Source organism: Solanum tuberosum, unplaced genomic scaffold (assembly GCF_000226075.1).
Source record: "Solanum tuberosum cultivar DM 1-3 516 R44 unplaced genomic scaffold, SolTub_3.0 scf00174, whole genome shotgun sequence".
Taxonomy (NCBI): domain Eukaryota; kingdom Viridiplantae; phylum Streptophyta; class Magnoliopsida; order Solanales; family Solanaceae; genus Solanum; species Solanum tuberosum.
In genome coordinates, this window is record NW_006239103.1 from 1,062,710 (window position 1) to 1,087,593 (window position 24,884).

A 24,884-nucleotide genomic window follows, 5' to 3' on the forward strand; every position below is an offset into this window, starting at 1 on the left:
CCTTGTTGACACGTGAATTCATGTGAAGAGGGGACCTTCATGTTTGTAAATCTTTTGTTGGAAAAAATAATACTTAGGATCAGGGCCGTCTCAACCATAAGGCCACTAAAGCAATCGCTTGGGGCCCCATTTTCTTCCAAAGATGTATATATATTGTTAACAAAAATTTCATGTATTGATAATTTTGAAGAATTTTTTTTTTTGTATAGAAAATATAATTGAGAAATTGAATATTGTTAGTTGATTGTAGTATCTTTTCTAGATTCTTATGTGGCTAGTTAATTGTAGTATCCTTTTTAGTTTCGCATGTGGCTATCTATTTTATTGTCTAGCTCATTTATATTCTGACGATTATCATGTGAACCAACAGTATTGTGTTCTTATACTTACTTCTCTTTATTCTCCTTTCACTTATTTTTTTATTCTTTCATTATTGAATATTGTGAAGTCTCTCAAAATGTTCAAACATTCTACATTATGTAAAATCTAATTGTTGTGTGTTTATAAAAAGATCAAATTATTTTTTGGTGTCTTATTCAAATTTGAAGCACTAAAACTAATCAACACTATTTTAATATTATTTATGAACTTATCAAATTCATCACAATACTATTTTAATATCATCATATTTTTAAAAAATTTGAGTCATGTTTTATTATTTTAACTTTATATTACATAATTTTCATTGAAAAATTACATTATTTGCATTCTTACTTCATAATGTCTACATATATCCTGTATCTCCAGACCTCATTTGTAGGATTACACTAAATATGTTATAATTATTCAATTTATATTTGTCAACTAAAAACAATAGAGCCTCATTATAAAATTTGGCTTTAAGCCCCGAACTTATTGAGACGGCTCTGCTTAGGATATAATATTTTGAGTGTTAGTAGCACTCTTTTTTGAATGATTATGGATATGTTCATAAGTATTTATTGACCATATATGTTTAATTTAGGTATATGATTTTACTGAGTATGAAGTTTGGAACAGAAAATTATAACCAACTATCTAGTTAATGGTGAAATAGAAATATGACTTTGGTTTATTATGTGAAAGCATCTAGTAAAAGATTGAGGTTTAGGTCTAATAGCCTTGTGTGACATCCGTGACGGGAGGCGGGCTGATAAGGACGGGTCAAAGAGAAGATTTTATAGATTTTTAGATTAGTAATCTTCTGAAGGAGTATATATGTCATTTTAGGTAACTTCATATTAAAATAGAGAAAAAAAAGATGAAGGATTTTACTGGGCACAATATACAAGTTTACATCGATAATTGCATACCCCAAGAACAAATTTATGGAGTCAATATATTGGACCTAAGTGGACAATGCATGTCATGGATTAAGATAATCACAAATATGATATCAAAGCCTAACGTTCACTTAATACGGTGATGGGATAAACCTTATTGAGGACGATGAATTCCTATGAAGGGTGTATGTGGTGTGGTGCCTATAATAGTGGGTGACAAATGAGAATGGATCAAAGAGAAAGACTATAAATTTTTAAACTCCCAAGTTTCTAAAAGAATGGATGAATACAACAATTTAAGAAATTTCACATCGAAATGAAAATTTTAGAAGACACAACTCAAGTTTTTATTTGATGCACACTAGTCTATGCTAGATAATAGCATAAGCAAAGAAAGACAAATTACATCTGAACTAAAATGAATAATTTTTATTTAATTTACACCACATAAATTCTATTTGGGAAAAATATTTTTTATCAATGATTTTTCTATAGACCGTACTTGAAGTTGAAATTTCAAATTAAGAGAAGAATAGATTCATCCACTGAACCACATCCGTTCATGATAAAGCGGACAATATTGGGCATGAGCATGGATGGGACAAGATGGCACCTAAAGATTAACAGTAGAAGCAAATTAAATATTACAACTTTTTTGGTAGGAACCCTTTTACAACTCATCGTGTGCAATAATTATTACCACATGTGCACTGATACGCAAACTCATTTTTATGGCAATTTGTATTTACATATTCCTGTACTTACATTTTTTTTCTCTTTTTGGGTCCAATTTACACATTTAAATTATTATTAATAACGGTTTAATCCTCCCTCTTGTAACTGTTTTTCTTCTATATTTCCTCTCTTACCCCGGTATAATTATTTTTTTAAAACAATTCCTTAAAAAAGTTTTTTTTTCTTTTTAGCTAGAGAAAGTAATTAGGATATTTTTTTGTGCTGCATTAAAGAATAACATATATTTACATACAATTCAGTCACTTAAAAATTAATTACGAGTATATTATTATAATAAATATTATAATCGATAACCTAATAAAAATGACAATTATCTTAGTTACCATGGAACCATTTAGTTTTTTTTTTTAAATCATCAAGTGGTATAATATTTTAGGGTTTGGCTTGATCAACAATACCCCAGAAAGCAAACAGTAGATTGCTTATTATATATCAAGTTCGAAACCTAAATAAGCCACAAAAAAATAATAGTGACCAAAATAAGCCACTATTCTAGTAAGTAACTAAAATAGACTTAGTGGAAGAAAAAAAAATTATTTTATGCAATATTCCAAACGTTTTTCGTTAGTCTCATAACGTGTATATTTTAATATATAACGGAACTATTTCTTACACTTTGTAAAGTGTAAGTTTTTCTTACACTTTGTAAAGTGGAAGAAAAAATTTTGTTTTACAAAGAGGAATATTTTTCACATTCTCATTATGATGCTTTTGCAGTGTTTGTCATATAATTATATTGATTTGACATATCATTAAAACGGAAAAAATTATTACATTATGTATTTTTATTTTTTTTATTCTGAAAACTTCTCTAAGCTCTATTTAAGGACGTTCAAACATAGTACCTTCAACATATTTAGTCTTCTATTTTTCTTCATTTCAAACACAAAAAAAATGTCTTCTAAACCAAAAGTTAGAGTTTTGATTTATTGGGATGGTGAAATTATACATGACGAAAATATCGTTTATTATAATTGTCTTTTCAAACACAATGCTAATATTTAATTAATGTCCGATATCATAAATTTCTTTCGTCAATTTATAAAAGAATGGGTATAAATTGATTATAATTTGATTATAGTCGAAAAATACCCTACTTCATTTTTGTCACAAGGACAAGTAAATTTTGGAGAGTGGATTATCTATAGTGACAAATCGTTGACCGACTTTTTGAGGGTTCCAAATGACTACATAGATCAAATCAAGTTAACACTTATGATACATAATGTAATAATTTTTTCCTTACATAGAGCTTGGAGTAGTTTTCAGAATAAAAAAATAAAAATACAAAATGTAATAATTTTTTCCGTTTTTATGATATGTCAAATCAATATAATCTGCAAAAGCTTCATAAAGAGATACAATTTAATATAAAACGTGAAAAATATTCCTCTTTGTAAAACAAAATTTTTTCTTCCACTTTATAAAGTGTAAGAAAAACTTCCCTTTTACAAAGTGTAAGAAAAACTTACAGAAATAGTTTCGTTATTTATTAAAATATACTGGTTATGAGACTAACGGAAAACGTTTGGAATATTTCATAAAACGAAATTTTTTCTTCCACTAAATCTATTTTAGTTACTTACTAAAATAGTGGCTTATTTTGATCATTTTTATCTTTTTGTGGATTATTTAGGTTCCGGACTCTTATATATCTTGATAATTTATGTACAAAATTATTTAAATTTTTTTTTTCAAATATTTAATAATTCTAATGGTCTTTCGATTTTACATATGTACAACTTATGACTACTTAAAATGGTATGTTCATTTTTGTTGAATACCATTCCCAAATTAAATTTGAACTCTATTAGTTCCTCCTAATTAGTCACCATCTCCTCGCGCTATAATATTGTTTCTATGTTCATTGCTATATATCCTTAATTTAAAAATATATGTTGCTATAGTATCGTTTCTATGTTCATCGCTATACACACAATATAGTATAAGTTGCACAACAAATTTAGAATTCGAATGTTATGAGTTTGAGTATCGAATTCTATCCCATCCTATTTGATTACTGCATTCAAAATCTACAATATTTATTTAATGAAATTTTTAATAAATATATAAGTTTTAAATCAAAATTACTCAATACGGAAGAACGTACCCTATTACACTAGGTCCACCCCTGATGTTGTACCATTTGTCCATAGGTAATTTTCATTTTTTTTCCAAAAATTTATTCTAAGAAATAATTTGGACATACAAATTGTCAAGAAAAAATTCGAAATTCAATTGGAATTTTCCGAAATTCGAAAAGCTCCAAAAATCTATTTTCATAATTCACTCTCTACCACCAAAAAAGTTCAAAAAATAATTCCATACTTCTATTCATGTCTAAATACGATTCTAATTTTTAAATATCATTTTTAATACAAATTTCATAAATTTTATGTCTAAATGTTGGCCCAGTGAATACACACAATACTTAAAAACACATGTAAATCTAGTCTGGTTATAACAATTTGTCATCAGCATTGCATTTGACTCCTTTTTATTAATTAAGTGGACAGTCAGTCAGTGATTCCAGTTATAGTGTTCCTTGCAAGTGGGATTCAAAGAACAAATTGTCAACTCTGTCATTTAGTATTATTTAATTTGTTGGGAAAGGAATATAATGAATATATATATAGTATAACACATAAGTAATAATTGAACTATTTTTAATTAGCTATATCATATCATATCATTGAATGTAAGTGCATGAATTTACCCAAAAAACATGTATACAGAAGCAGCCAGGAAATGTGTCTCTTCCAGAAGAAGCTTTAAATGTATCGTGCGAATTCAGTAGCTTTTATATTAACTTTGTATACATACTAACAAATCCACTAAATATTATTCTTGTTCTATATTTTTATGCCATACAATTTAAATTTTAAAAGTCAATTTTGCAAAATATAATTTTGACTGTGAAATTGGATATAAAATTTGTAAGTATTTTGGAATGAAATTTACATATCTAAAAAACTATATAAAAGGTTAAGTTATAATAATTAATAATTGAAACTATTTAAAACGCATATGAAAAGATTGTGTTTAAGGAAAAAATCATTGATTCGCAAAAATTATGACATAAATTGCACGAATAGAGTATAAATATTTGATTTATTATTGTATAACATCTTAAGATTATTACAAGAATCTATAAATTTCAAATTCTGAGATGTGACTAATTTTTTATTTTGAGTAAGGAGGCAATCTTTGCTTATTTTCTGTTTTAAAACACTCCCCTCCAAACAGTAACCAATAAACTACTAAAAAATTATTATAATTTTTTTTAAAACAACCTGCATGCATAGCAGGAGCATTTCCAAGATAATATTTGAGTCTTATCCATAGGTATAATATAATATAAATTAATTGTTATGATGTAGCAATTTTGATCAAGTGCATATTAATAGTAACAATAAAAAAGGATTAAATTATTAGTTGAACTTAACACTCCTAGATTTTGTTCACATACCATCATGGATTTCTTTAGTTCTAGTTTATAATTTTCACTAAATTAGAATGAAAATAAGTAAAGTTTAGTACTTATCCACAACATCAACCAATTAATTAAACAAACTAATAAAAACCCATTAATTATAAGTATAGAGGCACATGGATTGGCCTTTCTTTAGTGCTTGGACAACTATGATGATGAAGATAAAAGAAATTAAAGTGCAAGAAGGGAATATTGAATATTTAATATTAAAAAACACAAACATGAACATTCATTGTTTCTAGTCACAAAATTTGAAGCACAAACAAGAAAAAGAAGACACATACTCCTATAAATTTTCAATAGTAATTAAACAAGCACTTGTTCTTTTTTAACACTAACTAAAAGATAGAGTAAATTATTGGAGAAAAAGGAAATAAACCATATTTTATTTCAACCATAATGGAAGCTACAAGAGAAAATGTTTATATACTTAGAAAAAGTAATATAGTTTTTCTCCATCCTATAACTATATATACTTCTTCCAAAAAACATTTTCCTACAAAACACAAACATTATAAACTCTATGTATAAAATCAAACATTGATAGAAATTTAATTACCTTAGTACATATGATCTCTTGATCCTAATATACCCTTCTTTTATTCATCAAATTTCACCTTCTTCTTTTTTTTTGAAAAATCTCAATAAGGTGGTCTAGGATTTGCCCAAGCATATGCATCATGATTCAATTGTCCACCATTTGGTAATAAATTTGGTGTAAAATTATAAATAGGTAATGATGATGGATCAGGCAATTCATGTTGTTGTTGATGTTGTTGTTGTGGCCTTCCATCACTTGAACCTAAGGTTGGAGGCGAATTTTCAGCCGGTACTTGTGATTGGCTGGGGCGATCGCCTCCAACCTCTTCCTCTTCTTCTAGTGGTAACCTTTCATAGGTAGCATTAGAAAAAGTGGCAGCTATAATCATTACTGGGCCCGCAGCAATTAATGGCCCAACAATACTACCACCAACCACTTGTCCTTGGCCACCGGCCAAATAGACAGTTAACCTGGTCGAGCCAGGAGGGGCTGGACCGGGTAAAAATGCTCCGGTCAATGATAGAATCTCGAATCTTCCTTGTAGAACAATAGCACCTGGAGATGATGGTTGTCTTAGGGTTACATTTGCAACCGATCCATTCCCACTAAGTACACAAACGCCACGTTGGCGCCTCCTCGCAAATTGTGCAATACAATCAGCAACATCTGTCCCTCCTGCCACCTCCATGACGTGGCTCCTGAGGGCATTAGGGCTATCCCGGGTCACAAAAATTGGTGGTTTGGGCTTGTTCTTGGATCCTGGTGGACGACCTCTAGGTCTTCTATTACCAACCTCAACCGCGCCTTCTTTAGGCTCATGATCACCATTTTCTCTATCATTATCTTCTTGATTTTCACCACTACTCCCACTCGAAACCTGCTTCGTTACAAGCATAGGTGGGCAAGATCCTGACTCAAGCCCGGACATGCCCACCTGACCACCCCACCAATTAGCCATAACTGCAAAATTCTTTAACCTATCTTGAAGAATCTCTACTTCTTGTGAAGATAAAATTAGGGTTATATATGGAAAGCTAGAATTAGCAAAATTTATTTTTATTTTTATTTTTTAAAAAAAGAACAAAAGTGAAGATCTAAATTAAGGAACAAATGCAAATTAAAGAAAAACAGAAACTCTGGACAGAATCAAACCCAAAGGGAGAAAAAAAAGAGAGAGAATAAAGCACACATAGAGATTGAAAAAACTAATACTAACAAAGTTTATATTACATAGTACAGTATATTATATGTCTTTATTTATTTTTTTTGGTTTTAGAAAAAAAAAATGCCATTACAAAAAGTCTAAAGGAGAGAATTATGAGAAGGGAGTAAGTAAGAAATGATTTTAGAGAGTTGATGGATTTTTTTCTTTATAGAAGTTTCTCATCAAGTAGTGGGGTTTTTTTTAAAAAAAAAAATAAAAAAATGTATATATATTTGTATATAAAAATTAGGGTTTCTTGAAGTCTCTTTCCATAGAGTCCAAAATTGTGGGGTCGCATGCGCGTGGGCAGGTGGCATTGTGGGAAGCACGTCGCTATCTCTTGCCCCCACCGTATTCACACTCGGTAAAAACTTATCTGCATTGAATCGTATTAATTTATCGTAATAATATATCGTGAAATTTCATGAATGAATATTTCAAACAAACTAGCTCAATGAAAAATTCAAAAACAGATTCTCAAAGAAATATTGAGAATATGCATTGAACGTTTTTTTCTTTTTTTCACTATTCAATCAAAATATTTATGTTTCTTTTTATTTAATAATTAAACGTCATCTTATATATAAATGCTAATAGTTTAAAGAAATTTAATATCGCAAATCATGTCTGGCATGCTAACGAATAATTTATATTATTTTCATTATAAACTCATTTTTACAGAGATAGTTATCTACTGATATCGTTAAGATGACCTAAAATCTACAACAAATTAAAAGTTCACATAATTTTGTATGTAAGTTTAAAAATTTTAACCTATATTTACTGATAATATAAAAATATTTACAGTATTTGTGTGTTTAATCTATTATAATAAGTGACCTGTCTTATTTAAGTATTAACTAATTTCACTTATTCTTTTATGAATAATTACTCTTAATTGTTTTCTAATGCCAACTGTGTACGGTTTAGTTAACGACTTTGTCTTTAGCGTATTCAATTATGGATATGTAATCATTGACGTTGTTAATAATAATGTATTTTTTTTAATTATTAATTGAACAATAGTATAATTTGCTTTGGTAGGTAGTATAAAATAATAAATGGTTGAATATAGTAAAAAAAGAAAAGAAGGCAAAATGCTCACATCAACATAATATAAAATGGTACTATTATAAAAACATATATATGTACTAGAGTTGTGAAATTTAATTGGTGGACTTTGCCATAATGGATAATATTTTTTTTTATATTTATTGGACAAATTAATTAAAGTAGCACGAGAGAAAAATCTACATAAAATAAACCTTGTTGTTTTCTTTAAGTTGTTAAATTTTCAATCTAAATAGTGTTCCATTAATTTGGGACCTTCCAGGTGGTATTTGCTTCTATGTTCAAATCAAATCTTTAGTGTGTATATTTGCCATAATATAAGTGTTTACATGTCTAGTTAAACAACAATTAAGGTTTTGTCAAGTTGTTTAGTTACAAATTCTAACTATCACAATAAATTGATCATTAAATTTTGATAATTCTAATAGATTATCATAAACGTTAAAAATATCAACAAAAGAAATCAAGTTGATTCGATATTCAATTTATTTTCCTTTATCAGATTTCGATAAATATCTTATTCTTCTCTACATATATCATCGCAAGAAATATAAATTTGTTAACGAAGAACACAAAAGGTATTAATCTTGACTTGACTTTAATTAAGTTTTTCCAATGTGGTATTAATTATCCACACGTGTACTAGCCTTCAAAATTGCCAGCACAATTGTAAATTAATGCCAATGTTCATGTGGCCTAAATAAAAATTAGTAAGATATTTATTACGTATAAAAATATTGGAAAAATTATAGAAATCCCACTTTTTAATTTACTTATTACCATTATTCCCTATAAGTTTTACAAATCTTCAAAATCCCTCATTTTCGCGCATCAGATTAGTGTATCAGCGCTTATATTTTTGTATCTCGCGCATCAGATTAATATATCAACGCTTATATTATTGTATCTCGCGCATCAAATTAATGTATCAACGCTTATATTATTATATCTCGCGTATGTATCAGCGTTTATATTATTATATCTCGCGCATTAGATTAATGTATCAGCGCATATATTATTGTATCTCGCGCATCAGATTAATGTATCAGCGCTTATATTATTGTATCCGTTTGAGGGATTTCTGTAATTATAAACTTTTAAGGGATAGATTGTAATTTTGCCTTAAAAGTATGTGATTTCTGTAATTTACCCAAAATAATTTACAAAATACTTAATATTGAAGTATATACATTGCATATACGAGAGCAATTGTGAGGTGTTAAAATTTACTGTTAATAAATGTATACTGCGACATATTATTAAAGTACGGAGTATATAATTTGGTTAGCTATAGTTACTGAATTTAAAAAATAATCTTTACGAAAATCAAGTACCTAAAATAAGTTGATCATATTTGATATAAATCTCATATCTACACTTATATATTATGCTGATACAGATACAATATGAATTTTAAAGAGTCTGCGCAACATATATATTAATGTGTCACGACCCAGATCGTCGTGATTAACACCCACACAAACCCTCCGGTGGGAGAACCATTACTACACCCAAACAACCAAATTTTATGAAAACTAAGGCATTTAAAGATACAGAAGCAAGTTTAAATGATTATAAAAATGGAGTCCCCATAAACTCCAAGGTTTTAACAAACAACTAACCAAACTAATGCGGAAGAACAACCCCTAGAACCTGAAAGTCATTGTATCAAAACTCTACTAACGACAAGTCTAAGAACAAGGGGTACAACCCTGAAACTAAACAACACCTTAAACAAAAGTCGGAGTCTGAAAAGAGTGGACTTAAACAAGAAAGATTCATGGCAGCCTGAAAGAACTGGCTCACCCTTGAATCCGGTCACACTCAATAGTCACGTAGTTGAGGTCTATCAATAGCCACCTGAAGATGCCCTGTACTCAACAAAGAAAGAGCAAGTGCAGTATCAATACACAACTGCAATGTACTGGTAGGATCACGCGGCTATCCTATTAAGTTCAATGTACATAAGTCATTACAACAATATAATAACATGCATACACCGAATATACACAATGTCGATATCATTTACGAACAACGAACAAATTTCACATTTATCAAGATATACAGTTATGTCAAATCAATGGTCCTCTCATGGAACCCACACCCAAACTGTTAGCATACCGGAGTGTGGTACCTGATCCAATGTTTATGCCGGAACGTGGCAATCGATCCCATGTTTATGCCGGAACGTGACAACCGATCCAAGTTAGTGTGTCAGAACGCAACACCCGATCCATTCAACAAGCCACAATCACAATCAAAAGTATATTCTCAAAATCATACAATCAAGTCATGATTCATGACATTCATCATTCATCTATCCTCATCCATAAGTAATGTGATCAATAGTGCAACATTCACATATATACACGTATTATAAATGAAGCAAGAACAAACATATATCACACAATCATGAAATCACAACCATTACCTACTTCGAATCCAAGCTTGATCCCCTAAGGCACTTGAATCTTCCTTTCCGGATTCTTCTCGCTTGTTCGTAGGTCTAAAAATATACAATTAACGCAAGAATCAACAATCAAAGGTCTAATTATCCGGATTATAACAAACCCAATAACCCTAGACCAAACTCAAGATCCTAATACCCAATTTAGGGCTTTTTCCACCATTAGTTTTAGACCAAAACCCTTCCGCCACAATAATTACCTATGAATTTACATTCTACGGATTGAAAAAGGATTCGGGGAGTGAAAACCTTACCTTTAGCCTCAAGAATGGTGGAAAACGGTCAAGAAAACCCATGGGGTCGTTCCTTAGCTCTCAAAGTCGAAAAGTGCAAAATAAAACGTTTTTGAGATTTTATTTCTGACTTAAGTCGCGTCTGTCCCGCTACGGCGGGATCCATCCCGCTATAGGCGACATGCACGGAAACAGAATGCTGGAATTTGAATTCCAAGCCCCCATTTCACAACACACCTTCAACCCTTGACATTCAAAAACCACCCGTTCACGCTAAGATCATTTTTGGGAATTCTACTCGCCCGAATTCAATTCCATAAAGTCGTACGGGTTCCTTAACGTCTTAGCTATCTATTCATGTAATCAAAATCATAATTAAATCACCCAGTTGTTACCAGATTTCCCTAGACTTTACTGACTCCGATTTCATCCAAATCTGGACTAGGTTAAGAAATTCCAAGTTACTACCAAAAGTTTTCTGACCCCAATTCTTTCTCCATTGACTTTTTCCTAACAACGGAATCAGGTCGTTACATAATGAAAAGATTCTCCTCCTGTTATATGCACCAATTGTTTTGTCTGATTGATGATTTTAAACACAAAAACACGTTTCTCATGATGTGTGAAAAAAAAATTAGTATGGTGTCAAATTGATACTGTCAAATGCTAAAGAAAAACGCGGCATTTTATTAATAGCTCAATATTTCACAAATTTTTTGATTTGTTACTTTTTTAATTTCTAATATGAAATATTATGAATTGAATAATAAAGATAAAATAGATATCGACCTTACCTCACTAAAACATAAGATAAAGATAAAATTGTTTTAAAAAAGTCATATATTTTAATCTTTTATTTTGAGTGAGTTCATTGCTTATATGGTCACTTGATTATAATAATTATATAATAAAGTTTCTTATTATTGTTTTGACGGGGAGACTATATTCTTCAAAGTTGAGTTATTTATCCCCACCCACCCCAACAATAAAAAAAAAAAAAAAAAAAAAATTGAATAGGTAAAACCTACAGAGTAAAGGCACTTTTAACGTTTAATTTTCAAAGTTTAAAATGACAAGATTAACATAGTTAAATGTCGTGGAAATACGTACCAACCTAACATTTATCACTTTGCCAAAAATTGACATTTCAATATGATTTATATATAGGACTCATTTGTTTACATTAACAGTAGTATATTTAAATTTGAATGTATATTTAGATGATTAAAATGTTAGATTGTATATTTGAATTCTAAATGATTAACACCATTTGTTTTTTAATATTTGAATGTGCATGATTATTATTTTTTAAACATAATAAATATATCATTCAAATAAATTTAAATTTAATATAATAAAATTATTTTTTGATTAAAAAACTAATATTTATTTTGATTAGTGATGCTGGAGATGGTTTGTAGTGGTGCTACTGGCTAGCAATAGTGATGATGATTTGTGACAGTGGAGGTGGTTAGTGTTGTTGTGATTATGATTGACACGATAATGGTGATTATGATGGTAGAGGCGGATGGTAATAGGATTGACGCAATAGTAGTAATGGTTGATAGTGATGATAAAGATAGCGTGGCGAGGGTGTCATCAGAGTAGTATTCTTATCCATCCTATCAAACGAGCCTTTTTAGACTTGTGGCTTGTTCAATAAGGTATCATAAATTAGGATACCAATTAGAAGTCAATTCGAATAGTGAACAATTCAATTTCGTGACGGTTAGTAACCAAACCAAATGAAAGCTACTTTTAGAGGAAATTTTCAATGCACGAGACAAGATTAGTTTTAAGTGTTCATACAATGGGTCAAACGTTCAAAATCATGTTGTAACTAAACAAATATTATTTCCCTTACAATTATTGTTCAATGAAGCCGGCACAAAGACATTGGTAATACTAACTGATTTTCAACATTTTTCAGTTAAAAAAAACTGTAGTTGTCATCAGCATAACATTGAAATATATGCTTACTATACACGTCTATAAACCAAAAAAGTAAAAACAATTCTTTTGTCAAGTTTATACCACATTGCTTTATGTATGATTTTTCAAACATATGACTAAAGATCTCTTCCGTTTCAACGCGAACATGATATCATCTGTCTTTGATGACTTGACACAACATGAAATATAATATTTACGGTGCAAGCTTTTACCGATAAGAATGGAGAAGATAAGATGCCAGTTCTAACTTCTATGTGTTGTGTGTTGTGGTGTGGCCAACCAATTTTAGTGATCCTGCCCCTCATCCATACATGAAATACATGAGAAACCTGCAAGAAAAAAAGCAAATGGAGATTAAGAACCCTTCTATGTTTCATCTCCGTCTCTTCGGTTTACTGATTTATGTTTCCAGGAAACAATGAAATGATTCTTAAGGAAACAATGAACTAATTATGTAATAGCCAGATTGAGTGCCATAGACCTAGTTCAGACAAAATGGCCATACCAAGACAGGCCAGATAACAACTACTCTACCACATCTCAATCCCAAAACAAGTTCAGATCAGCTATATGAATCCTCATTATCCATGTCGCTCCATTTAAACTAGTCTCAAGATACTCCATTTTGTTCAATTTCTCGCTAAGTCTGCATGAATTTCTAAAGATTGTAGGTCTTTCAAAATGACTTACTTCCTTGTAACTTTTAGGTTTCCTTACTGCTTAAACAAATTCATTAACTATATTTCCATACCTATGACAACGTAGGACTGACCGACCAATCTCAAGGGGCCTTCTTTCATCTTACATTGTACGCATGCTACGTGCACTTTCTGCTTCAGCTGAATGTGATCGTGTATAATCTTATTTTACCACACATACATCTTAACATACCCATTTTTTATTTTCCAACACTCATCTTGTGGAGGTGGTTGACATTACGAGCTCAACATTCGCTCATTTATAGCATTGTTAGTCCTACAACTGTTTTATAGAACTGAGGTTTCACTTTGATAGGTTTCCTCTTATCAATAACACTCCAATGATACTTCTTGCAGCTATCTTATTTAATTCTATGTTACATCTTCATCTATCGTATTGTTATCCTGGATAGTTTTTTTTATAAGTAGAGATAAAACACCTGAGTGTAGATATTAGGCATCAAATTCCTGGTCTAATCTCATCTTAACTTCAGTTTTCTGATACTAGCTAAACCTGCAGTATATATATATATTCGTCTTACCTGCTGTATATATATCTATCTTACTCCAATGTATCCTAAAATCAATTTTCTTCAAAGCCTTTTTCCATAACCAAAGTTTTTTACAAACATTCTCGTTAGTTTATCAATTCATACAATATGGTCAGCATATCAAGCATGCATCATGGATGTAAAATGGTTATACCCAGCTCTAATACATTGATTTAAATAGGTCTAATTTTTAGCATAGGCTCATAGATAGCCATCAATTGCCTCAATGATATCATCATGTCAGTAACTTCATTTGGCTTGTTGTAACCAATAGTCTCACTCTCATTAGCAATTTTGCAACAAAAAGTTAGTACCAAAAGAGAAAAGGTAACAGTGCAAGTTTACGTGGTTTCTCACTGTAGGGATATATAGTTAATACCAAAAGAGAAAAGGTAACAGTGCAAGTTTACGTATTTTCTCACTGCAGGTATATATATTTATATAAAAGCAAGTTTTTGCATTCAGTATCTCGTATAAAAAATGTGAACTGTAGAATCCAAGTAGAGATGCTCACCTAAATATGTAGTATATTAGGAAAAAGGAAAGTACGAAGTATCCCACAAGTTTGCACACTTTCTGATTCGATTTCTTCTCAAACACCTAAGAAAGTAAATGGACTGTTAGACTAGCATCTGATAAAAGGAAATTACGGGAAAACATAGCATATCCTATAAGTATGTCAGACACAATCCCAAACACACACGACATAACAACAATATATATCACGTGTGCTTACCATTTTGAACCGATCCATAGTTCCTGACATGATTCCCCTAGATGAATCCATCTCATTCCCCTAATGGAAATAATCCAAAAAAGAAAAGGTTAACAAATAGTGTACAAAAAAGATTCAAAAAATAGCTGCATTACCGAAAAAGTTAACCAGTAGTGTACAAAAAAAGATTCACAAAATTAGCAGGCTTACCATTCGGTCTAGCATCTTGTTGTGGGTCTCCACCTCCTCATGTATGTCACCTGTTAACTGGCAAATATATTATCAATGCCTCGAAGAACATTTAAAATTACATAGCAGATATGCTGGAACTCCAAAACTAATATCATTAGTGCTTAAGAATATTACACATGATATGACAACAGAAAGAACACAGCTTTCATTTATAAAGCTCTGAGCATCATGTCATAACTTTTTTATGCACATATGCAACTTCAGTAGGAAAAAGTTTTACAAAAATGTAGCTTTCTCAGTGAAAGTAGCACCAGAAATTTGAGCATGAATGATTAGCCTCCAGAGGGTCCATAACACTGAGCACACATTGTTTCTCCAACTTCCTGATTTTCAGTGTCACTTGTATTTTTGGTGCAAGGAGAAAATACCATGTTGTATTGATAGTTGGTAAAACTTGGTGGAAGTTAATGTATGACTCAAGCAGAGTCACAAGCACATTTTGAACTTAATTTTTGTCACTTGGTGTTTATTAATGAAACTTTTTGACTAGTCAAGAAAAAAACAGTAGCATCAGACAATGTGGTCCATAAGATAGCAATGAAACCTACCATGGACAGAAGCATGATGTTGCAGTTCAATGACAAACTGTTAGTGAAATTGTCATCATATTGCAGTAATACGTCAACCATCTGGGACCATCCTTTGCTGACACCTCACATAAGGACTGAGTGACAGCTCTTGAAGGTGAATGGAATTTTTCTCCTTAGTCAATGATATTATAAGTTTGTAATTAACAAAAATTCTAGGCACGACCACTTTGGTCAAGTAGATCAAAGATAAGATGCTATGTATATAGGCCATATTGCTCTTCAAAAGTTCTAGCTCTTCTTTTTCTTTTTTCTACAACAATAATGTTCACCTTAAAGAGTTGTAGTGATAAATAATACACAACTGTTACTCTGCAGGTCCAATGACATCTAACTCAAAGAGTTGTAGTCATAAATAATGTTCCTGAAAGTCATCGCTTCATTACTTAAAGCGAAGAAGCGAGTGTTAGCGCTTCAAGTGTGAATTCACCACTTCATTGAAGTGTGTGTTTCAACAACGATGAGCAAAGTAATATCAAGGGGAAGTGGCCAGTTCTTTAGATCTCACTTTGAAGGAGTTGAACCAATATTGACATATTGAATACTGAATTTGTCACTACCTCCATCCCAATTTATGTGGTGATGTTTAATTGGGCACGGTGTTTGATAAAAAAGAAAGACTTTTGAAACTTGTGATTTTTATGTGATGGAGGGAGTATTTTAATTGCAATTTGAGCAATATACTGCTAAATTCATATATGTTTGGTATTTTCTAATGTTGTGAATTGTGTGCTTCATTTCAAAGAATTGTGTGGTTCAGTTCAAGTGCTTCACCTAAACCATAAAGAACCTTGTTGTTTTTGCACTTTACGCCTTTAAAAATAAAAGTTGATAAACTTAGTTAGTGCACCAGCACCAAGGATCATGTACAACATAACTAGGTGGGCATTTGGTTTGAGGGATTACGAAAGTAGTCAATATAAAATCCTGCAGAGAATAATACAGTGTTTGATTGGAGGGATTAGGATATATATAAAAATAACCCACACAATACTAAAGCAACATTTGGTCGGGGTATAAAATAATGTCTGTATTAAGTGGTGCACAAATTTGTGCATTACTTATAAGAGTATTAAAGAAAAAAATATTCTTAAAGTAAGCAATTGCTGCATAATATTCCTTGTATTACTATTCATCGCATAACAATACCTACATTATTATTTACCACATAACGACCTCTTTATTATTATGCGTCATACAATCAATCCTTGCATTATAAGAAAAAAATTGTTTGCATTATTAATTTACAATCCACAATAACTAATATGTGAACCAAACTCAAAAGTATTAACTTTTCGTGGTTTTTGAAAATTCTGCTTAATTTCAAAGATAATGAAGCTTGGGCAGAAACCACAGCTACTCAATGGAGTATATGCTCTAAAACAAAGAGAGGAGGTAATATAGAAAATGGGCGGAAAGAAGATAAATAAAATATTGCAAAACTTACTTTCTTTAAAAAGCTGACTCTGTCTTGTAAGCTATCCACAGCTTTGTCATTGTCTCGTTCATCAAGATCACGGGGATAGGAAGATGAAGCCCTTATACCACCTTCCTCAATACTATCATAGTTATCAAAGAGAGCAGCTCTATGGGCCCGATGATCCCTGTGGACCAAGAAGTTCAAATGCAATTTCTAAGGCCATGAAACAAGAATAACAGAGACTTCTGGATATTATGTGTTTGCAGGCAGTAAAGTAACTACATCTATTTCTTTGCTATGTATCTCATTGTACAAGAGACACCCTGCAAAAAGAGCATTCACTTGGCACATAAAAAATGAGATCATGATAACTGAAATGCAATTTTTTCATGTCTTCTATCTTCTAACCCAGTCTAAGCTTCATTATATGTCACAATACACCCTCCAGATATCCAAATTATTTCTCAAAGTTACGCATTATGAAATCTATCTCAATGCATTTAAGCTGGCATCTTGATCCATCATATTGTCACAATCATGAATTATTCTTCCCAGGTATTTAGCCAACATCTCAACATTGGTAGGCTGGTCATAAGCATCTATTACAATATTGCTAATTGATTTCCTCCTTCAGACTAGACAAGTTCCTGTTTCAACACTCTTTGAAAGAAGTAATTCAGCTACTCTCAAGTATGTTCACACCAAGCTGTTCGACTAACTTCCATAGCAATGATTTAACATGAGCCAAGAAAGAACAGGGGCATCTGCCTGTCTTTTAAGAAGCAGCAAATCGAAACCACAACAACTATGTCAAACTGCAAAAGGTCAGATGAATGTGCCACTAAAATAGACAATCCCTCCATCCCAAGGTTCCTCCTTTCCTTCTTTGATGTCTGAACATTGTTGCTTTTTCCACAGATAGAACTTTTCATTCCAAAACTACCCATAACTTTAAGGTAAAGCCGTAAAGGGCATAATTCTTGAAAGCCTTTTATATATAAGGGCAATTGTGGACTCGACATGTAAACCTTCCACTTCTTAATTTTGTGAAAGATTTAAAAGTGCCACTACTTATGATCTATGGAAGATAATATGAGCTGAGTGCAAATTCCACGTAAATCTTTGAATTTAAGAAAGAAATATGATATGACATTCACACTGACACCTGGCAGAAGGCTTGTGTCTCATGGTAACTGCGTCAGCAGAGGCACCATATTATGACACATTTTTCTAGTCTCAGCAAAAACTCAACTTTCTTTAGTTGAAACCAAGGAATACCTTACCATTGATATAACATGCAGACAGAACAAACAATTTCCCTAAAGTTTCTCAGATCTAATAAACTCCCAGTATGTATTTTGCTTAGCTATCCAACGGAGAAATAGATGATACAGAAATATTCACTAGTTCCATGATTTATAGAACTGGTAATCAAGCAGTCCTGGAAACGAAAGTTTATCACAGGAAGTGAGATCAAGTTTAAGTCACTTAGGAGCTGAACCCAACAGATGATCTGATCCGGAATACTTGTTTGACAACTATTTTGGTAATAGTGGTATCATTAAAGCTACAAATCTTAAGACGAAAGAAACCCCTTCTCTGATTACTTGTTATTCAAAATTTCCTTTCAACACAGTAGAAATACAGGAACTAACAGCTGTTTCATTTCACAAATGTTGAAGTACCAATTCAGAGAACAAATTTTAGCATTTCTTGTTGATTAGAAAAGCAACTCCAAATTGCAGACAGAAAAATGGCATCCAAAATCACACTCTCAAGTTAAGAACATTGGTTCAAAAAACCTTATCAACATAGCATAAACCTCAAAGTGGAGAGTTCAGCTCACTTAACGTATTTAACCTGTCCAGTATTTGAATCTAACATTCAGATATATTTTAACAACCCATCCATCCTATGTCAACTTTTATATTAAATCCTCTCTAGTGATTATTGCTGCTATTAATAATCTTGACCGAGTTATGTGAAAACCTTCATATTATCATTTCACCAAGTCAAGCACAATTAGAAAGGGAGCCAGAAATGTACCATCTATTTCTTTAACCTGAAATGGACCGATAAACATTCTATTCTTTCTTCAAGTTTAGTGGTTACGATATCATTGGGCGATCTTACGTGCAAACTAACTCTCCTTGGACAAGGGACTTCAAATCTTCACGGCATAGCCCCAACAATCGAACTGATCAAATTTGTTTGTCGTATTGAGATTCTTTTTTTATTATTTTTTTTTTTTTTTGATGACAAGGGAAACCCGCAGCCGCTACCCTTTGGGTGCGCACAGGGTAAAACCCCCGCTCCTATGCAATAGCTCGCAAACCACATAGGAGAGGTAAACCGCACTAGGCAAGCCTGGTGCGACGAGCTCAACCCAGAAGGCAAACCCCTTGCTTTCGCTGGCAAGGGGTTTCGAACTTGAGACCTCCAACATGGAAGTCCCAAGCCCAAACCACTGGGCCACCCCAAAGGGTAATATAAATTTACCCATACACGTAAATTAATTTTAATAAACATAACTTAGGAACTTTAACCTAAATTTTTTTTGATGACAAGGGAAACCCGCAGCCGCTACCCTTTGGGTGCGCACAGGGTAAAACCCCCGCTCCTATGCAATAGCTCGCAAACCACATAGGAGAGGTAAACCGCACTAGGCAAGCCTGGTGCGACGAGCTCAACCCAGAAGGCAAACCCCTTGCTTTCGCTGGCAAGGGGTTTCGAACTTGAGACCTCCAACATGGAAGTCCCAAGCTCAAATCACTGGGTCACCCCGAAGGGTCTTTTTTCATTTTTAATGTCAATTAACTTAAATGGAGAGTTATAACATCACTGCATTTGCTAAACCAATAATCCCAATAGCATTTGAGAATGTTAATGTCATGAGATAACCCAGCAATTTCCTACACAATTTTGAACTAACCATGTCCTTGAAAGGGGAAAAGAAAGAAGAACACAAACTACTCTTTCTATCTCATTTTATATGACAGAGGCACTATCTGGGGAGTCTTAACATTCTTTTTAATCAGTGTTGTCCGCTTAAGCCCTGAAGCAACGCACAAAACATGTTGAGCAGTTCGCCTCATCATCAAGGCTCTAGGACATACTTTTCCATACCGATGAGCATAAATCCAAAGACGAGACACTAAACAATTGATATTTCACTTTTATCTTAGTTATTTTTTTTTCAATTTCTTTGTCTATATATTTGTTATTCATGCTTATGATTATTAATCTTGGAGTACACATACACATTTGTATTTTTTTTCTCCATTTGTGCCTTTCTTCAATAAAGCTAACCTTTATTTGTGCTTAAAGCTCCAAAAGACCTTGTCTTTGTAAATTTTATTTCAACTTAACTAATTAGTACATCACTATCACATTCACCAAAAATATTAGATACCTTGACTCTATTCATCATTCTTTTCCGCAATTACAATTGCACGACAATGCAGAAATACTCCAAATTGTGAATGCGTTTAACAGAAAATCGCAGAGACTGACTGACCTCCGATAACTCATTGCAGAAACCGCCGGTCACAGTTCTCGCCGGTGATCCGGTTGAAACTATGCATACACGACAATGGAAGATTCTAGAAGCCGGAAGTAGAAGTCTGTAATTGGAATCAGGAGTTGGACCAGCAATTGCAGATCTGGAAATTTTCAGAGGGAAAAATTGGTACTTTTTTGAGTGATAAATACAAATCGAATTGGAAATGTTGGGAAAAGCGACGGAAGTTTGAGTTACAATGGCGATAGAAGAATATTGGACGTGTCGGTGAATAATAAAAAAATATACTATAGGTTATTATATTAAATTAATATACATTTGATATGAAAAATTAAGTGAAAAATTGATTTTTTTTATTACCTAACATTCTATTACTGATGATCATAAAAAAAAAAATTGTTGTCTGTATACCTAACTTAAATTTATTCAAATAGTGATATTTTATTTTATATGACGGTAAATGAAATGTTTCTTAAATAGAAAAGAAATGGTCATTTTAGATTTCTTATATGTAAAAATGAAAAATGGTTTATAAGCGTGTGTAAGGATTATATGGCTCTATCATGAGAATATCAATTTTAATCAGAGGTCTTGAGTTCAATTCATATGCTTGGAAGATAATAAAGGGATGTTTGCTGTTTTTAAACACAAAACAATTGATCCTTTTTGTACTTGATTCACAACCAGCTTGTTAGTGTTCATTAATAAAACTTTACCTTAACAAAAAAAAAAAAAAAAGATTACTTCAATCCCTTCTGAAATCCTGCTTTCTTATTCACCTTGTCATGATTGGTTTCAACTCTCATTTAATCAGGAGAGATCAAATTATCTATGTTTCAGTAGAATAAAGAGCAAACTGTAATTTCCATGATCAATCTGTAGCTCAATCCTTATTTTAATACCTATAGCAGTTAGAACATTCAACATTCTGCTCAAATGAAAAGAGCCAATTTGGTTTCTTCACTTCCAGCTTCAGAATTCGAATTTAAAGATTTATAGGCACCCATACATCAGTGTTGCAAGAGCGATTTGTAATAACCTACAGTGAAACATCGCCTCTCTACCTCCACAAAGGTAGAGATAAAGTCTGCGTACATCTCACCCTCCCAGTCCTTACTCGTGGGATCACACTGAGTATGTCGTTGTTGTTGTACAGTGAAACATCATACAGAAACTTTCTGTGACATAGACCACTGTGGCTAATCTTGGAAGAAACATAATATATTTGGATGATCAACAATTTTCTTCACTTCCAGAAATGAATCCATTCAGTACTCTAAAATACTCCGTTGAGTATCTCAATCTAACGATACAAATGGTTAACAAAAGAAGGTCTATTCTGAAGACGAAAAAACATATACAACTTACACAGCAATTAAGTGGGAGGTGGTGCATAAATATGTACTCTTGGAAGTCCTTGCAATGAAATTATCTAAAATTATCAACACCAGAGAACCAGACATCTTGAATGTATGGATCTCTGATGTTGACATCGTGTCGAACTATATTCTAAACTATCATACAAATGCATCAAATTCAAAAATATTACCACACTAATGTTGTTCCAATGCGAACAATGTGATCAAGAATGAAAAGAACCTCCGAATTGCAGTTGCCACTCCATACAATCTTCAAAATCAATGCTGCTGGCACAGTCCAATAAAGCATTTTGTTGTTGCTCAAACCGGCATATGTAGTTTAATCCAATAAGCACCTCGCAAATTACTGCCTCCATCTTCTGACAATCGGCAAAATACAATGTCTGAAGAAGGAGAACATTAGTTCTCTTAACAATCTGTTGCTGCTCAAAGTTCCGTTCGCTTTGCCACCTGATCATATTATGTGCTAAAGGTGCAAGACATTTGAGTATCTCTTCAAGCCTTTCTTTCCAATCATGCGCAAGAGGCGCATCATATATGGCTAAACCTTTCATATAAGATCTCAGACTAGCCTTCAACGTCTTTCTTAAGCTTGTCGGTAACATCTGATATAGATCATCCCTCCCCTCATCACCAACCAGATGTGGGTACTGGAGAAGCTTTTCTACGACAATAATCACATTCGCGTAATGCAAAGCTAAAGCAGAGCCTCCGACTGTTGTAGGAGGAGCATACAAAGTTATCCTACTTTTGGGACCATGTTTAGCAGCATCAGCCACATAACTCTTTAGCTGTCTGGTATCTCCGCTAAAACGGATACTACCAGGGGACCTATTGAATGAACCCGAAACGCTAGATTGCTCCCTCTTCATACCACTTGAAACACTACAACATCCAGATATCTGACTACTTCTGTCATCAGTCCCAACATCATTGTCGCAATCCATTTTTGAAGCAGAACTCAAGCTTAGACATTCCATGAATAGTCTCCCGGGTCCCATTCCACAAGCAAAATTAAAATTCTCAGTACCAAATAAGCTCCCTTCATTTCTTCCAACCTTAGTTTGAGTACTATGGTTCATGCTCCTTTTCCCCGACGCCCCTCTCTCAATTGACCCCGATCGATAGCTTCCATTGTTGTTCCTCAAAACAGGTTTCTTGAAATCAGCATCCATAACTTCAGACTTGCTATCTGCCACAATTACACCAGACTTCTCATTGAATCCTCGATTACCTAAAAGATCCCTCTTTACGAGAACATTATTGCCAAACACCGTACTGATCCGAGCATATACAGTACACACAGTCCTAGCCAACAGTTCAACAACTTTATCATAAGTCTGATTCCAAAGTGAAACATCTTCTAAATGCCTCACATCTTGTTTCTGCCAAGCAAGTTTCTGCTCAAATGCCTTTCTACTTTCCTCATGCTGATTCTGCTGAAATTTCTTTGTTGCCACTTCCAATTCATTCAAAACAGCCATCTCACAATACAAACTAGCAGTAGAATTCACATACCTCTCCATTTTCCTAACCATCCCCTCCATATCTTTAACCAAAAATCCCAAATCCTTCACATCAATAACCCCAGAAATAACATCACCATAAACATGCTGAAACCCTTGTAAGGCAGAAATTGTACATTTTTTCCCAAGCCTAGATACTACACTAGCAACCCTATTCAAATCATCAAGTTTTTCAACAAGTACTAATTCAAGAAGCTTATCTTCATCATCAGAAACTAAAGCCTTTATTCCTACAGACTTAAAGATCTCATTTTTAAGCTTAAGAATCTCAGAATCAGTCAAAGATTTATGAAGATGAATAATCTTAGACATCATATTAGCAACTTCAAATGACAATATCCCTATAAACAACTTCTCTTGTTGAGTTTGTTTCTTCATAGATAATTTCTTTGAATTTTCAATAAGTAAAGAGTGTTTCTTGACATTAGTACTTACCTGACTACCCATCCTCAAACACCAAGGCTCAGCCACCATTTTCTTGCAATGGGGTTTCAACAGATCTACAAAAAGAGTGAAATCAAGAAGAGAAATGCAAGAAAACAAGAAAATTGAAGTGGGGTTGAAGTATTGAAGGGTAAAAGAATGGATTTTGAGAGTGGGTTCATTGATTTTTTGTGCTGAAAAAAGTGGGAACAATGTAGATGAGTTTCAAGTAACGCGCATGGTGTGAATGGTGGGGAAAAAAATGCAATTGATTTTGATGCACTGAAGAAGAAGAAGAAGAATGGAAAATGTTGAGTGGTTACAGAGAAGACTAAAGACTTGTCTCTGCGTGTGAGAATTTGTAATGATTTTTTTTTGAAAAGGCAATGGGAGTTTTGAAGAGGAAGAAGAAGCCAAAGCTCAAAGCTCCCTATCCCACCCCCCACCCAAAACCAACCCCCTCATAACCCCCCACCCCTATCAACTGTACCATCATCCCAAACAAGCAAAGAAGTTTAATGTCGACTAAATCCGAAATTGCATTGAGAAGTGTCACATTAAAAAAGGGATTCAAATTTGAGATCTTTAGTTATAGATAACTAAGTATTTATCACTATACCTCAGCCTTCGTTGGTCATTACATAAATAAGTTAACTATTTAAAATGTATTTTATCCTGTGATTATGATTATCACTCTCAAATAGAAAATGTCTAGAGTTTTATAACTTATTGAGGTGAATATGTATGATTAAAAGAAGATGATACAATTTAAATAATTAACAAATTTATGTAATAAACACTTGAGAACAAGTGGAAAAAAGTAATATAACACA

General features: G+C 32.6%; 3 protein-coding genes across 3 annotated transcripts; all 3 read right to left on the reverse strand.

Moving 5' to 3' along the window:
• Positions 1-5,874: 5,874 nt before the first annotated feature.
• LOC102600277 (AT-hook motif nuclear-localized protein 20-like) lies at positions 5,875-7,391 on the reverse strand. The gene has a single exon (XM_006354458.2). It carries the CDS (start codon positions 7,008-7,010, stop codon positions 6,153-6,155), a length of 858 nt encoding a protein of 285 aa, XP_006354520.1. The 5' UTR covers positions 7,011-7,391; the 3' UTR covers positions 5,875-6,152.
• Positions 7,392-12,842: 5,451 nt separating this feature from the next.
• Positions 12,843-20,975, reverse strand: LOC102600606 (bet1-like SNARE 1-2). Its single transcript, XM_006354459.2, has 6 exons — positions 20,721-20,975; positions 17,231-17,387; positions 15,155-15,211; positions 14,966-15,025; positions 14,744-14,829; positions 12,843-13,309 (listed from the first exon to the last, which is right to left on the reverse strand). Exons 1-6 carry the CDS (start codon positions 20,732-20,734, stop codon positions 13,282-13,284), a joined length of 402 nt encoding a protein of 133 aa, XP_006354521.1. The 5' UTR covers positions 20,735-20,975; the 3' UTR covers positions 12,843-13,281.
• Positions 20,976-21,968: 993 nt separating this feature from the next.
• Positions 21,969-24,449, reverse strand: LOC102600941 (uncharacterized). The gene has a single exon (XM_006354460.2). The coding sequence runs from the start codon at positions 24,100-24,102 to the stop codon at positions 22,306-22,308; it is 1,797 nt and encodes a 598-aa protein (XP_006354522.1). The 5' UTR covers positions 24,103-24,449; the 3' UTR covers positions 21,969-22,305.
• Between the last annotated feature and the right edge of the window lie 435 nt (positions 24,450-24,884).